The sequence below is a fragment of the Camelus dromedarius genome, chromosome 4 (genome assembly GCF_036321535.1).
Source record: "Camelus dromedarius isolate mCamDro1 chromosome 4, mCamDro1.pat, whole genome shotgun sequence".
Classification (NCBI taxonomy): domain Eukaryota; kingdom Metazoa; phylum Chordata; class Mammalia; order Artiodactyla; family Camelidae; genus Camelus; species Camelus dromedarius.
Window position 1 is genome coordinate 31178750 of NC_087439.1, and position 16310 is coordinate 31195059.

A 16310-nucleotide genomic window follows, 5' to 3' on the forward strand; every position below is an offset into this window, starting at 1 on the left:
AATATCTGTACTGCTACTTTTTTTTTTTTTTAACAAAAAAGAGAAGTCAAAATACAATAATGATGTGGAACCCCTGAAGCCCTGAGGCAGACCTTTGGCTATTTTAACACTGCCCAAGATTCAGAGCAACAAATGAGCATCTCCTTGGTCCAGGGCCCAGTCCCTGCCCCACCAAGGTCTCAGGGTGGGAAGCATGTACTCCTTTCCAGAACTCTTTTCATATTTTTATTTAACACTTTATTTTAAATCATTTTTGCTGCTAAAGATTATTGTGTACCCATTAGATATTCACAACCACTCCACAACAGTGGAGTTGGACCTTTGCCCACCTCATCTGAAGGATTTCACCTGTAATGACAACTAAGTAGAGAATATAGATGACTATTTTACAATCTAGACTAAAAGCCTATTGGAATTGCCCTATGCTGACTTGTTATCAGGCCCCTAAATCACAACAGCAAGAATGAAAACAATAAGATTTTACACCTCTGAAGTGCTTTTTAACCTTCAAATGCTTCCCACATTATTAAGACTGTGTCACAATGTGAAGGAGTTGATCTTGAAAAGGCACTCAACCAACAGACAGAGGCAAGCAGTCTGTTGATGCTGCCAATCTGTGGGCAACATTAACCATTTTTAACTACCTTTCATGTGCAGGCAAAGCCTTTATTTGCAAAACACAGGCTTCTACATGTCATCCAAAGCTATAGAACAGAAGTGGGAGTTTCTACAGGTAGGCTGTACAATTTCTAGGAAGAGCCATTTAATATATAATTATTATTAATCCGTTTATTCTCCAAAGCCCTCTAATGCTTAATAGTTCCTTCAGACATCTATTAAATATGTGCTGCAGGAAATGTGCTTCTTGCACCCGGAGTTGAGATAGTACCTCTGCTTCTAATAGGTACCAGGGCCTGTCATTACCAAGTGACATATCCACAAAGAGAGCCCTGCTGGGAGGAGAAAGTGTCCGTGAAACCATCCACTAGCTTCCAGACACAGTGACTTCTTTTATTTCATAAGAATAACAATTAGTGTGCAGCAGGCATTAGTATTCTACCAGTTATAACCTCATTTGTTTGGCAAGGAAGCTAAAAACAAATTTCTGAGTAATTTTTAAAAAATAAAAATGTGGTGTTTCTTTTCCCTGTAAAAGAATAAAATAAAATGTCTCCCTCTGGTGGACTCTGAATTCTCACATTGCTTAATTCCAGTTTTATTTTTCTAAGACCAAGTCCAGTTTGTAAACTTCACTTCCATATAAAGCCTAGCAATGTATCCACAATAAAGCAATAATACTATACTCTGATTCAAATCTCATTCACTGAACAAGAAATCCTAGCTTGAATAGGCCAATGGATTGTTTATAAAGGATGACTTTCCTATGGTATAAGTTATTTCTGCACAGAGTTCTGTTATAGTCGCTGTACTCACGTCGCTCTGGAGGTCATAGGCCTGCCGAGCATGGATGACATCGCTCTGGTCGGGCAGGCACGTCCACTCGTGCAGGTAGTTCCTGTAGTCCACGTCACTGACCAAGGTCTGGCACTTCTTGGCCAGCACCACTCCCAGCATGTCTACTGGGCTGCTGAACTTGGTCTTCCATTTCTCAAAGTCCTTCTTGTACTCCCTGTCGCTCTGGATCTTGGCCACATGCATGGACCACATCATCTTGGGGTCGTCCTTAATGTCCCGGGCACCAATATGATGGCCAAGCTGCTTCCGGTAACCATCTTTGTATTTATACTGAGATTAGAACGCACAAATCAGATTTTTATTATAAGCCCTTAGAGGTCACAAGTCTGCACAAAATCATCTTGCATCTATCATGTTGTAAGCTGACTTTTGCTAATAAGCACTAACTCAAGGCAGTATCCTACCTTTTCCCTAAAGGCTTAGAGAGGTAATAGATGGAATTCATGTAAGTGTAGTATATACCCCAAATCACCTATGGCCTGGTAATAAGAAATAGTTTTGGAGGCAGGAAGTGCACACAGTGGAGAGAGGCCATTTGGACCAAGGAATTTGGAGATATGGATGTTAGGCACTAAAAGTACATTAGGAAAAAGTTGCACTTTGGTGACACAGTGTGTTTAATAAGTAGTAAAATGAGTGTCTGCTTTTTGTAAGGATGAAGTATGCTAGGTCAAGAATTACTGGCTGTAGCAACAGTAAAGAATTTATTTCATAGTGTTTTCAGGTATTCAGTGGTGGTAGCAAAGTTTTGACGTTGTTTTGAAAACTGGTTATACTAGGGAAGCTGATACAGCAGCAAACTGGTTAGAACACATTCCTAAGGAAGTCATGGGTTCTAGTCTCTCATGGACCAATAACATTTTTATTATTCCATGTCCAGTGACATTGTCCTGGATTCTGAGCCAATTATCCAAAACACATGCTTCTATTCTCCAAGATAACTGAGTGAGAAAGTATAAATGAGTCAGCAGAGGCAATGCAGTACAGTGGGAAGGAATGAGGTTGCTTGGAGTTTCAACTCCACCGTCTACTAAGAGTTAGATTTCAGATAAGTTGCTTAAGCAATCCACAAAACAGGGGTAATCAGATACTTACATCCTAGGGTAATTATGAATAATAAGTGACATAACATATAGAATGGTCTTAGCACAGAGTTCTCAATACTTCTTGCACCTGTATCTTATAAAATCATATGGAAAACAAAGCTTGTATATGTATACAAATAATTAAGACATTATTCTGCCATTCACTGATAACTGCTGATGAAACAGCTTTGTGAGTGTGTATGTGTGTGTGTGTGTGTGTGTGTATGGTGAGAGAGAATAAAATTAGGAGTCATACTGTATATGGGTTTGTGCCTGCTTTTTTCAGTTATTACATAAGCATTTTTGTGTGTTGTTAGGTATTCCCTACAAACATGAATTTTAATGGTAACAGGTATTCCGTTATACTGGTATATATTTATACTTTTAACCTTTCTGTGATTGTTGAACATTTATTTTTAAAGTATGATGTTTACTTTCCATATTTTGGAAATAAAGGGAATATACACTTCTGACTTCATGGACAAAAGAAATAGAAGGATAAAGGGTATTTTGTTATTTATTATCATTGGCATAAATCCATTTGGAGAAAAGGTCCAACACATGTAAACTCAAGCGAGTCACTAACATGATCTTCCCATATAAAGGACAGCATATTACCATATTCCTGAATAGTGGGCCTTGGTTTTTTGAGCAGTGGTCTGTTCCTCAAGAATCCTCTGAGGTGCCAGGAAAGGATGACAGTTTTATTTCGGGAGGTACAAGCCATAAACCAGGAGCTACTGTTAAGGGTATAAGCTTGGGCTCGGCTGGTACTGATCAGTGGACTTCTTTTCATAATCTTACAAGGATGAATTGTAATGGCCAGTGCCATATGCATTTTTGGAATATTGTGTATTAAAATGCCATATAAAGCCAGGCCTGATTCTCACTGGGAGAATCTAAGTTGATGAGTCACACTTTCTACAAGCACTGTGACAAGACTTACATAAGCATCCCCAAGATGGTAGCTGCACTGTAAAAACTGCCACATGAGTGGGGCTTTCTCTGTTCCTGATGGATCAGCTTTCACTGAAGACACTGTGCCTTTAAGATTATAGCAATTTTTTATGAACATCAAATTTTTCATCTCCCTTAAAACTAAGTTTTCGAAAAATCCCACACAAATACGTAGGGATATATTTCCAAAGGGCTAGGAAAGTTCTCTTAAAAGATCTGGTTCAGTGAAAATGTCATTTCAGAGTGACCACATCTTCAGAGTAAACTGGTAACTCACGTCACTGACGATGTCCCTGGAGGCCTTGGCCGCCACGATTGGGATGGCGTCGCTGCGTAAGTCGTAGCCTTTCTTCTTTGCTTCTTCGTTGGCGAGTTTGTACAGAGTCTAAATTTGGGCCAAAAAAAAAAAAATCAGTTACATGTTGACATTCATATCCAAAAACTGACAGAAGACTCAAACAATTCACTAAGTTCTACACAGGTGGGTGCCTGAAATAAACTTTTGAGAGTTCTAAGCTTTCTGCATTTTTTGCTGAAGTTGAGACTTAAAAATGGTACCTACATGGAACATGACACCTTTGTTTTTTATTTTAAAACTTATTTTAAATGAACTACATATAGATATTATACATTGTTTTAGAACTTTTAGTTCTAACAATCAGTTTTGAAAAGGACTGGCAAAATTAAGCTGAGGGGGAGGGTATATCTCAGTGGTAGAGTGCATGCTTAGCATGTACAAGCTTCTGGGTCCAATTTCCAGTACCTCCACTAAAAAAAATTAATATTATATAATATTATAAATTATTATTATTATTAAAAATACATAAATAAACCTAATTACCTCCCCCCACCAAAAAAAAAAATTTAAGCTGTAACTTATGGGCCTATGATGGCAAAATGTGCATAGAAGAGAAAGTCATTCAATCCGTTTATTTCGCATCATGACTGTGCTTGCTACTTGTGATCAAAGATAAATATGAGACCTCTCCCATCTTCAAAGTTTCTGGGAGAACTAATGGAAAGAATGATAATTTGTAAAACAAGCTGCCGAAAAGTCAAACCATGAAAGGAGATTTAACCATATTATTAAGAATGAGCGCCAGGAAGGAGCAATTTATTCTGAATTGAAAATCAGGATGGTTCCTGCAGAGGGAGTGACCTTTGCATTGGTCCTTGAGTGATAAATATGGTTTGAATAGACTGAGATGGCAGTCAAGAGCAGAGGGACTTGCATGAATCAAAGTACAAGGTAGGGGTGTCCAAGGAAGTGGGGCAGTGCTGGGGAATGTGGCAGGAGAGGACTGAGAAGAAACTGGAGTTGGGCTGTGAAGGCTTGGTGCTGAGTTTGTGTTAATTCTATAGGAAATGGGAAACCAACAACAATCTTCGAGGAAGAATGACACAATCAGATTTGCATTTTATCTTCCTGTCCTAAATGAGAAACACAACAGAATTAAACTAAGGAAACAAAGACAGAGAAAGCAGACCAGGCAGGTTAGGCACTCAGTTCAGGGCCTTCTTTCAGGGCCTATTCAAACCAACAGCAATGCACAGCATCTCTGAGCTTTTGCCACAAAGACAAGAGTCGAGAATCCCAGAAACTGAGTGGCTAGTTACAGGGCCTCTTTGTCTCCTAAAATTCCTGTTCACGCAGCTCATGCTTTCCCGTTACACTATAGGACAGGTTTAGCTGAAAATTCACTTCTTTTTGATTTAAGGGTGGGACTTGATGTTTTTTATTTTTGGTGACAATTAAGAGCTAGTTATACATGCATTAAAATTATGGTTTTCACCCCCCAAAAATGAAATGACTTAAGGTGGCAGCTCATCTATTTAAATTCTCTAAGTTACATTCTGCAGAAGAGTAATACGCTGTTGATTTATGCCATCAAAGAAACAATACTTTCCTCTCTGGTAGCACAAATCTCTGCAGTCTTAAACCAATAGGCTCATTCTAAGAAGAAATTGCAGAGATAAATGTCAGTCTTTGAACTGAGATTTAAGTTGCCAAATGTATAAACACATGATAGAGAAATCTGGTTTAAGACCATGTAAATGGTCTTAAGGTTTCAGTTGATCCCAAATCCAACATGCACCAGCAGTGACATAGTTGTCACGGATCCCTAAGGCACGGAGTGCAGAAATGGAGGCCAAATGCCCAGAAGAGGAAAGGCAACGTCAACTGTACTCCACACTAGTCATTCCTCAATCGCCGGATTTCATTTGGTTCTGAGAGTCACATTCTAGGGGGATGTCATATAAGGAAAACCCAGGGACTTGGTACTTTTGTATTAGAAAAAGAACCTGGGTGAGGTGGCAGGGGAGGCACCACAGCGGCTCCTCATCTCTGTGGAGTTGGCACAGATTGGTTCTGCAGGGTCTCAGTGGACTACCTGGGTCTGCAGAGAGAAATCTTCTAATGGAACTTTCCAGAATAAATGTGTTATGAGATAAGCTCCTTGTCACTGAGAACACTTAAGCAAAGGCAGGATGGTGACTTGTTGGGTGGGGACTCCTGCCCAGGAGGAGAGGCTGACCCATCAGCCTAAATATCTATGGTTCTGATATGGGAGACCATGGCTCTGTGCTCACAGAAAGTGTACAGGAAATGGGCTTGTTAATTAACACACTGACAGACCTTCTGTCTCTGTCTCTCTTTCTCTCAATGTTATTGGATTGTACTGTGATTTTTGTCCTTGACTTAAATTTTATGCATTAAAAATCTTAAATTTTGACTCTAAACTACAATTTAGGAAAAATAAATCATATGTGGAAAGTCTATTTGGCACAGCTATGTAGCATAAGGAGGAGAGAAATGTATTTTGGTCTATTGCTAATTTCCAACTTAAAATAATAAAAGAGGAAGATCTAATTAATCTTCTGATTACCACACAAATCACTAGTTCTTATAATTTGCACTTCCTAAATGATAATTTGTGTTACTTGAAGATTGATGCTTAGGATGGTGATTGAGAAATTCAAGAGTTGGTATGCATGCGGAGTAAGAAAAGAGTCTTTATAAAGTTGTCATTTAGTATTACAACACCGTGGAACAGATTAAGTGAAATTAAAAAACACCATGCAAATATCATAGAACTAGCATGTGCTCCCACCTCACTGTAGTTGATTTTGTTCATTCTTGCCAACATAATTTCTGGTGTGTCTGGCATGATGTGGATCTGGGTCTTGTCTTTGTCCCAGGCTTCTGTGTATAAACGCTATGAAGGAAAATATAAGAAGTCATCAGAAAAAAAAATTCAGTGTATAATTAATAGAAATTTCAGGGGCTCGAGAACTTTATAAACAAAGATAACAAAAAGTTATGCATTTCACACACATTATGTATTTTATACATATCATCAAGTAGTCAGTTCATAGTAGAACAGATATGTCTGAGTGCTTTCTGATAATCTAAATTTATGTTAACAAAGGGAAATTTAGAATCTTTTATGCAAAGATAATTTTCTACAAAAATGTGCCATTTTATCAAAGCCATGAAACAATTACTGAAGTAAATATTAAAATATAAATGACATATATATTAGATAGACAGATATGAAAAGATATAGACAGATAGATAGGTAGATAAAGACAGACAGACAGCAGACAGACAGATATCTTTTGTTGCTCAATGCTCTATTTCTTTCTTTTCTCGATCATGCTTCTTTTTCTTTGGTTCAGCTTTAGGAAGCCTACCTTGCTTCTCTGAATTTTGAAGCCTCACCTTGTTCATGTTGATGGCATTGTTCTTGGCCAACACTTGTTCCAGAGAATCTGTCACACTGGTAAATTTGAATTTGTCTGGAGGCTGGCGATAGATTTTATCACTCAAAATTTCAGTTGCTCTTTTGCATTTTTCCACATCCAAAGAGCCGATGGGAACCCAGCCAATGCCTCTCAACCACTGGAGGTCTGACTTGTACGTATTCTGTTGACACAAATAGTCAATAAATATTTGTTATTAATCTCTGCTTTGGGAAAATATTTTCATCTAAAGGATATGAAATAAAGTAAGAGCACTCTTGAAAATATAGTTTGGTGGACAGGCAGGGTATCAGACAACATTCCTATTTGGCCTGGAGGTTTAGACGTTTAACATCGACAGGGAAAGAAGAAATGCTATCCCCACTTGCAGGGACTGGGGAGCTTGGTGCCATCTATCCAAGGGGTGTTAATTCACTGATTTCCCACCTCCACACATCATTATGGGCCTCAGTACTCACGTCGCTCTGGAGGTCATAGGCCTGACGAGCATGGATGACGTCACTCTGGTCAGGCAGGCACGTCCACTGATGAAGGTAGTTCCTGTAGTCTATATCACTGACCAAGGTCTGGCACTTCTTGGCCAGCACCACTCCCAGCATGTCCACTGGGCTGCTGAACTTGGTCTTCCACTTCTCAAAGTCCTTCTTGTACTCCCTGTCACTCTGGATCTTGGCTACATGCATGGACCACATCATCTTTGGGTCATCTTGTATTGCTCGGGCACCAATGTGATGGCCAAGCTGCTTACGATAGCCTTCTTTGTATTTGAACTAGAAGAAGAAAAACACTGATAATCCCCTATTCTAACTTTAGTATAAAGTGATTACTAGACCCAGATTTTCCTATTCATTAAAAATATAATGATTCCTCCAAATATATAGATAATATGTGCATCTATATCTTACAAATCATTTAGAAAATAAAGCTTATATATGTATACAAAAAAATTAAAACATTATTCTTCCATTCATTGATAACTTCTGATGAAACAGCTTTGTTTGCACGTGTGTGTGTGTTTGTGTGTGTAATAGAGAATAAAATTAGGAGTCATACTGTGTATGGGTTTGTGCCTGCTTTTTTCAGTTATTACATAAGCATTTTTCTGTGTCGAGTATTCCCTACAAATGTGAATTTTAATGGCAACTGGTATTTCATTATACTGATATATATTTATACTTTTAACTTTTCTGCAATTGTTAAACATTTATTTTTAAAGGATGATGGTTACTTTCCATATTTTGGAAATAAAGGGAAAATATACTTCTGATTTCATGGACAAAAGAAATAGAAGGATAAAAGTTCCTAGAAATGTGAGCAAATCCATCTTGTAGGGAAAGTAAACGTCTGTAACCAATCACAGGATGCAGAGATAAACACGGTGCACGTGGATGGTTGGACTTTGAATAATGTTTCCCATTGCTTCAGCCCTTGTAAGTTCATTGGTTCACAGGGAACGGGTTTGGAAAGAATCCTACCATGAGTTTAGTTATACATAAGAATACATCATGTGGTAAAGTCAAGAGCTGTCTGAGCTACAGTCAAGTATCCAATGCTTTTGTTTAGCAGTAAATGGACAATATTTTGAAATACACATTGCTATGGACTCCGTCATAGCTAGAAGTTAGCCTTTATGTTGAGAGTTTCATTATCACTTTTTAAAACTATTTACTTAGAAAAAACTGTCAGCTAGAACCTTAATCTCATAGTTTACTTGCTCAAGTACATAACCTTGAGAAGGAAAGGAATCTTTGAGCCAAAGCTGAGGCAAAGAACACTTCAGGTGCACTTACTTCACTTGCAATGTCTCTGGAGGCCTTGGCCGCCCTGATGGGAATGGCATCTAGCCGCATATCATAGCCCTTCTTCTTGGCTTCTTCTAGGCCAAGTTTATATAGTTTCTGAAATAGACATAAATCGTTGTAAGTTTGATTTATAAAGTGCAGTGTAAGAAAAACATATTATGCACCATGAATATATTGCTTACCTCACTGTAATTTATTTTGTTTTGTTTAGCTAGTAAAACTTCAGGGGTGTCTGGCATAATGTGGACAGTGGTTTTATCTTTATCCCAAGCTTCTGTATAGAGATGCTGAAACAAACAAAAAAAGATGTGACTAGTACAGGCCAGTAATAAATCTGGCTCTTAATGAGAGTAAAGAGTCTGCTCTGTGAGCTGGTACCTGTGACACCTTCAGGTATAGATGTCTCATGTCAATAAGAAGCACACCACTTACTAAAACCCACTTAATACCAAGCCAAAGAATTGAATGTGATTTTTCTTTTATAGAAACAGATCTCAGTGTTTACACACAGCCATACAAAAATTAATACCCTCCTCAAGTAAAGAAAGAACTTACATGGTTCATGGTAATAGCATTGTTTTTTGCCAAAACCATTGGGATGGAGTCCATGAGACTGGAAAACTTGAATTTATCTGGGTGCTGACGGTAAATGTGGTCACTCAGAATCTGGGAAGCTCTCTTGTTCTTCTCATCCTCAAGAGAGCCAGTAGGTAACCAGCCAATGCCTCTTAGCCACTGAAGGTCTGACTTGTACAAATTCTGAAATTGTAAGTGATTAACTACTAAACACAAGCATAACAATATCCCCCTAAAGAATACACATTTTATATTAGTATATATTTCAATGCTTGAATTCTTGGGAAATTTAAAAATTTTGGTATGTCATGTAAATCAACAAAATATGCAAATTAGAGACATATTTTGAAAAACATTTTAAACAGCAAAACATAGAGAACGACCCAACTCTTCCAGATCAATAATCTAGAGGCTTCCACCAAAGCAATGGGTGCTTTACTGGTTCTCTCTTTGTGGAATAATGATGCTCCCAGATTTCTGGTGACCAGAAAGAGCACGGCCATTAGTCCAGGGAAAAAGAACTCAGTTGTATGAACTCAACTCGCCTCACTTTGGAGGAACTTTGATACTTAGGAAAGCAGATGTAGTGCTTTGTTGACCAAAGGAAAATCTTAGACTCACATCGCTCTGGAGGTCATAGGCCTGCTTAGCATGGATGACGTCACTCTGGTCAGGGAGGCACGTCCACTGATGCAGGTAATTCTTGTAGTCCACGTCACTGACCAAGGTCTGGCACTTCTTGGCCAGCACCACTCCCAGCATGTCCACTGGGCTGCTGAACTTGGTCTTCCACTTCTCAAAGTCCTTCTTGTACTCCCTGTCACTCTGGATCTTGGCCACGTGCATGGACCACATCATCTTGGGATCATCTTCGATGTTCCGGGCTCCAATGTGGTGGCCAAGCTGCTTGCGAAAACCTTCCTTGTACTTGTACTAAAGGAAAAAGAAATGTCTCATTCCTTTCAAAATTAACTTATGTTACCATCTTTGTGGCAAATTACAAAGCACATTAATTCCAAATATTTCACTAAGCTTAGAGAGCCACAGATTTAAGGCTTCTTTGATATGAAAGATTAAAGGCTAAATCCAGCTAAAAATTCCATACATAATAAATGCAGCCTTAAGCTCATCCTCATCCTAGACAACATCTCTGGGATCATTTTACTCTGTTTTAATTTGTTACTTGGCAGACTCCGTTCAATTTAAAATTAAACTGAGACCGCTTTGAAGTGAAAATTGCAATCTAATCAATATAAACAAGGGATAAAGTCTTACTTCACTGGCGATTTCTCGAGATGCTTTTGCTGCTTTGATTGGTATGGCATCAACGGGAAGATCATAGCCTTTTTTCTTCAGCTCTTCATAACCCATTCGGTAGAGTTTCTGTTAAGAGGTGAATATCACTTTGAAGAAAACTATTTTCCATAAACGTCTGCAGCCTAATGAATCCAATGTGCTAAATATTTTAAGAATTCATGAGACTAGTATCCGTGCTCTAGAATACTCAAGTGTAATTGGAAATTATGCCCATTGATTGCTGATGATCCTGTTTTAAACTTTAAAGCCCTTCAATTACTAGATCAACAAAATTCAATATCAGCTCTTCCCAAGTATTTATGAGAATGAGTCAGAAGCAAATTGACAGAGAAATGAAATATCACTTAGGTGCTGTTTTCCAATTAACTTTGACTGTTCCATTAGAAGTTTTTGTTAGAAAAGAGCAATGCCTTTCAGTCTAACACCTCTAGTGGGGAAAAATCACACTTAACAGTTTACCTCTTCCATGTAGCTAATATGTTGTGAAATAGAGTCTATCTCACAATATAGGGCTGTCTAAAGTAGGGTCCACATTTGTAAGTAAGAAACAAAGTCCTTCATAGTTTTTTAAATGTAACATTTTTTGAGGAAAGTTTAAATATTGAACTTGAAAAGCTTAAGCGATATAATTTGCATCTTCAGATTTGTTACATAATTAAATAATTGAGAATATAATTTAATGCACTTTATCCAGAAACCAGATTGTGTACAGTGTTTTTTGATTGTAGACTTTTTTATATTTTAGTCCTTTGTGTCATCACTCCGGTACATTACCTAATGCTAAAGTCTTCGTATTAGAGTTTAGAATTTGTCTTTAAAATATTTGGTTTTTACATCTATAAATTTCAGGAGATTATGCTATGATGACAATAAAGAATAAAAATGAAATTCTCCTGCATGGGTTTCTTATGCTTACTCATTCAAAATTATATTGAATTTCATGTGTGTCAGGCACTATGTTAGCTAACCACTACAGATCCAATACAAATTGTCTCTGCCCACAAGGAATTCCTATCCTCACAGGGAAGAACTATACAGACCACTACATTGTGGTGATATGCGTAGTAATGGGCTACAAGGAACAGAGAGCACCGCCCCCAACTCTGTCTGAGATACAGAGTGCCAATTATTTTGACATTCAATCTAAAACCCACTAAACGAGGACTCTAAGTCACATGTAGTTTATTAATTAAAATGATTCAAGCATTTAAAACAACTTCCAAATAAATTCACTGCCTTAGAAGCAATTAAAATGAGTTTTGTAAAAACACATGCTGAATTTGGAAACTTACATCACTTGTATTAATTAAGTTTGCTTTAGCCTGAATAATGTCAGGTGTATCAGGCATGATGTGGATTTGAGTCTTGTCCTTGTCCCAAGCTTCTCTATAAAGTCTCTAAAATGAGAAATAAGAATTTTCCAGTTGTGTTGTTAGATTAGCAAATGACATCGTTAACTCCAAACAGTATTACTTAATTTAGGTCAATCTAATTTAAGCAGCATAATTAATAGTATAAGCAGATAACAGCCTTTCCAAGCAGAAAAGACAGTATTTCTTGACTTATCTGAGACATAATTGTCTTCCAAAATATAAATTATGGATCACTTTTTCAAAGTTACAGATAATCCTGCCTGTCAGAAATCAACACAAGTTATTAAAGCCTCTGCCAATATCATCAAATAGGGCAGGAGTTCTCCATCTGTGGGATTAAAAGTTTCCCTCGGTGTTTAATTGGGAGACAGTCCTTATAACTTCTGAAAAGATGACATATTCGGGGTGTGTCTAGGAATTAGGGAGTCTCATTTCCTATCTGATTTATTACATAGTTACATCACATAATTATTTGGGAAGGATTAGAATTCCACCAAAGGATTTTGCATGAGATTTATCAAAAATCTCTTGTATGTTCCAGAGTCATCCTGTCTTTCCTTAACAGAAGACGATTCAGATAAAAATCTCATTGACTTACTAAAACTAGGAGGTTAGAGTTTGATGAAAAACAGTATGTTTACATTGTCAGAGAATTCCCCCACAAGATACTCATCAATTACAAAGGATAAAATAGTAACTAGACAGTGGAGAAACCTGGTGACATCATTTTAACCAAGTGGTCAAAGTTAAAATTATCAGTAATGGGGCAAATTGCTGTCATATGCCTCCTGATACAATGTATGGAGGAGGATGCAACATGTGCTATCCTGCTAAAAATATGAAACCTGAATCTACTAATGAGGAAACATTAGACAAACCCAATTTTAGGGAGGTTATACAAAACAATTGGCATGTGTTCTTCACAAATGCAAAGGACTTGGAAGACAAAAGTGAGGAATCAGTTCAGATTAAAGGAAACTAAAGACATAACAAGTAAATTCAACGTGTGGTCTTGGTCTGGGTCTTGGATCAGAAAATATTTTTTACTTGGTATAAAGGACCCTTGTGGTAAAACTGAATAAATTCTGTAGACTAGTATTGTTTCAACACTACTTTGCTGATTTTGATCACTGCACTGTGGTTATGCAATAGAATGTTCTTGTTTGGGGGAAATATACACTGAAGTATTTAGGGGTGGAGTGGCATCAGGAAGCAACTTACACATGCACACACACATGGGAAAGAGAAAGAAGTGGGGGAGAGAGAGAAAAAAAGGCAATGTGACAAAATGCTAACAATTGGGGAATCTAAAAAGTGAAGATATATAAATGTATATACACACATATATAAATTATTTGTATGTCTCAACTTTTCTGTATGCCTGAAGTTATTTCAATACAAAAAATTTTAAAGTCTCATTGGTTTCTTGGACCCGTCAGCTTCCCTTTGAAGTGTGCAGTGTGGGATGTGTGGAGCTGGCACTTTTCTCCTTCCTGAACATGTTTACGATAGTCCTTATAATCCAGAGGCGATTAAGACCTTCAGGGCTACAACAAAGCAAGGCTTGTGAAATTCCATGGACATTTATCTTGGTTTTATACTAACATTTCTGATTAAGAAAAGTTTGAGTTTCTCAACCTCAACACTATTGGCGTTGTATAGCCAACAACATGACGATTCTTTGCTGTGGGGGAGCTGTCCTATACATTCTGGGATGTTTAGCAGCATCCCTGACTTCCATCCAGTAGATTTCAGTAGCATGCCACCCTCAAGTTATGACAACTGACAAGGTCTCTGAGTGTTGCCAATGTCTCTTCTGGGAAAAAATTGTCCCTGGTTGAGACCCATTCAGTAGGACCACTTCTTTAATGGCATGTGTCACTTTCACCTCATGGAAAACAGAGGAAATTCTACTATTTGTTTATACTGTTTACATGTATTGGTCCACTCAGAAGGAGAGACAGCAGGTTCAAGGACTCAGGTGGCCCTCTCCTGAAGCCTGAGGAAATCAGTATCCTGTAACCAAGACACACTTCTGGGGAGGTCTGTCCTGAAACACTGATGTTAAGTTTCATGATCCAGGGTTTTTCTCTTGGCCACCATATTAGTTCAGAGCTTTGTAAACAGCCCTGTTTCACGGAAAGGTAAGACGCTTTGATTTCAAATGGGGAAATATTTTGCATAAATTTGTTGCTCTATTAGTCAGCCTGTTGGATTCAAATTGCTATCATAAAAACAAAGAAGAAATGGAAATACAAATATTCATAATAAAGCTGCCAGGTCAGCATTTACTATAAATTTTGGATCTTTGTAAGAAGTCTATGAAGGGTTGATTGGGAAAAGAGGAGCTACAATTTATCAAGTGCTTATTATATGCTGATTATGGGTTATGCATATTATATAAAAACTAATATATATGTAAAATATATAGCATTTAAATACATAGCTACACAAAATATATAGCATGTTATATATATTTAGATCCTTCTAAGTCCCAAGAGTTATTATTATTATACATCTATTTAAATTTTCTTACCATCTCCAGAATCTCAGTGCACATAATTCAACCCTCTACAATTTTCAAGGTTATGCTTTTAACTGAGCAATGATGAGTACTATTTCACTTCTCGGCACAGAATTACTCTACATATCTTTTATGTATTTTATTCAACAAAAATTTACTGAACACCTATTACATGCCAGACATTGGTGTCAATGCTGGAGAAGGAAATAATTCAGCTAAGTAAAATGCATTATAATCACTTGGCAGAAAATATACTCAGTATTATAACATTTCCACTGTGCCTATGAAAGGTACTCTGAATGTCTCCCTCTTACACACTCTACCCCAACAAAATCTGGGTTTTTAATGCACTCAAGTTTCAAAGAAAAATATACGTTCAATAGTTTTCTGTTTACACTTTAGATAAATAAATAAGCAAGCAAACTTTGGGTGACAAAAATTGATACTAACCTGTCTGTACATGATCCAGTATAGGGTAATCGATAATTCAAATGAAGGAACCAAATATAAAACATTGTGCTGTGCTGTGCTGTGCTGTGTGATGTGATGCTGTGCCATTCTGCTAATTTACTAAGCAAACACTACTGAGTACCTACCGGGTATCAGGCACTATAATTTATTATTTTTTTCCAAAGAGTTACTCACGTCACTCCTATTTTTGGCATTTGTCTTTGCCAGAACTATGTCCATGGCATCAGGAATGCTGGTGAACTTGTATCTGTCTGGAGGCTGGCGATATTTCTTCTCACTGATGATTTCTGAAGCCCGTTTATTCTTTTCTGCCTCCAAAGAACCCAGGGGACTCCATCCTATGCCTCTCAGCCACTCAAGGTCAGACTTATACAAATTCTGTGAAAATACAAAAAAACCCATCAAAATCCCATCCTCATCTCAAGCCTTGACTCAAGTGATTCTATGCATTGCAAACAGTACAGTTTTGCTATTCAAAAATAATTTACCTTTTTAGTCTCTGTCTCTTTACGACTCAATGGCTACTTATATGAGATATGAAGTAATACATAAACTATGAGATTTAGTAGAAACTGACCTCACTCTGTAGTTCATAAGCCTTTTTAGCTTGAATAACATCATTCTGGTCTGGCAGACATGTCCACTGGTGCAGGTAGTTCTTATAGTCTATGTCACTGACCAAGTCCTGACATTTTTTGGCCAGCACCACTCCCAACATGTCCACTGGGCTAGTATACTTGGTTTTCCACTGCTCAAAGTCCTTCTTGTATTCTCTTTCACTCTGCATTTTGGCTACATTCATGGACAACACAAGCTTTGGATCATCTTGCAGACTCCGGAATCCAATATGGTGGCCAAGTTGCTTGCGGTAGCCTTGTTTATATTTAAACTGAAATCAGAGGAAACAATTCTCTTACTAACACAAACACAGGTCAAGTTAAACTGTTTGCTTTGTTTGCATGTT

The 16310-nt window shown here is 37.6% G+C and overlaps 1 protein-coding gene across 12 annotated transcripts in view; it reads right to left on the bottom strand.

The window, feature by feature from the left end:
• The window catches only part of NEB (nebulin), a 215406-nt gene that overhangs the window by 128001 nt on the left and 71095 nt on the right, over nucleotides 1–16310 (bottom strand). For all 12 annotated transcript variants that reach the window (XM_064484770.1, XM_064484778.1, XM_064484776.1 and 9 more), the window contains exons 53-65: nucleotides 15924–16235; nucleotides 15521–15724; nucleotides 12271–12375; nucleotides 10937–11044; nucleotides 10283–10594; nucleotides 9641–9844; nucleotides 9268–9372; nucleotides 9074–9181; nucleotides 7742–8053; nucleotides 7243–7446; nucleotides 6632–6736; nucleotides 3796–3903; nucleotides 1435–1746 (exon numbers count right to left, since the gene is read on the bottom strand). In XM_064484770.1, the coding sequence (XP_064340840.1) occupies nucleotides 1435–1746; nucleotides 3796–3903; nucleotides 6632–6736; nucleotides 7243–7446; nucleotides 7742–8053; nucleotides 9074–9181; nucleotides 9268–9372; nucleotides 9641–9844; nucleotides 10283–10594; nucleotides 10937–11044; nucleotides 12271–12375; nucleotides 15521–15724; nucleotides 15924–16235 (2499 nt within the window). The remainder of the gene's footprint in view (nucleotides 1–1434; nucleotides 1747–3795; nucleotides 3904–6631; nucleotides 6737–7242; nucleotides 7447–7741; nucleotides 8054–9073; nucleotides 9182–9267; nucleotides 9373–9640; nucleotides 9845–10282; nucleotides 10595–10936; nucleotides 11045–12270; nucleotides 12376–15520; nucleotides 15725–15923; nucleotides 16236–16310) is intronic.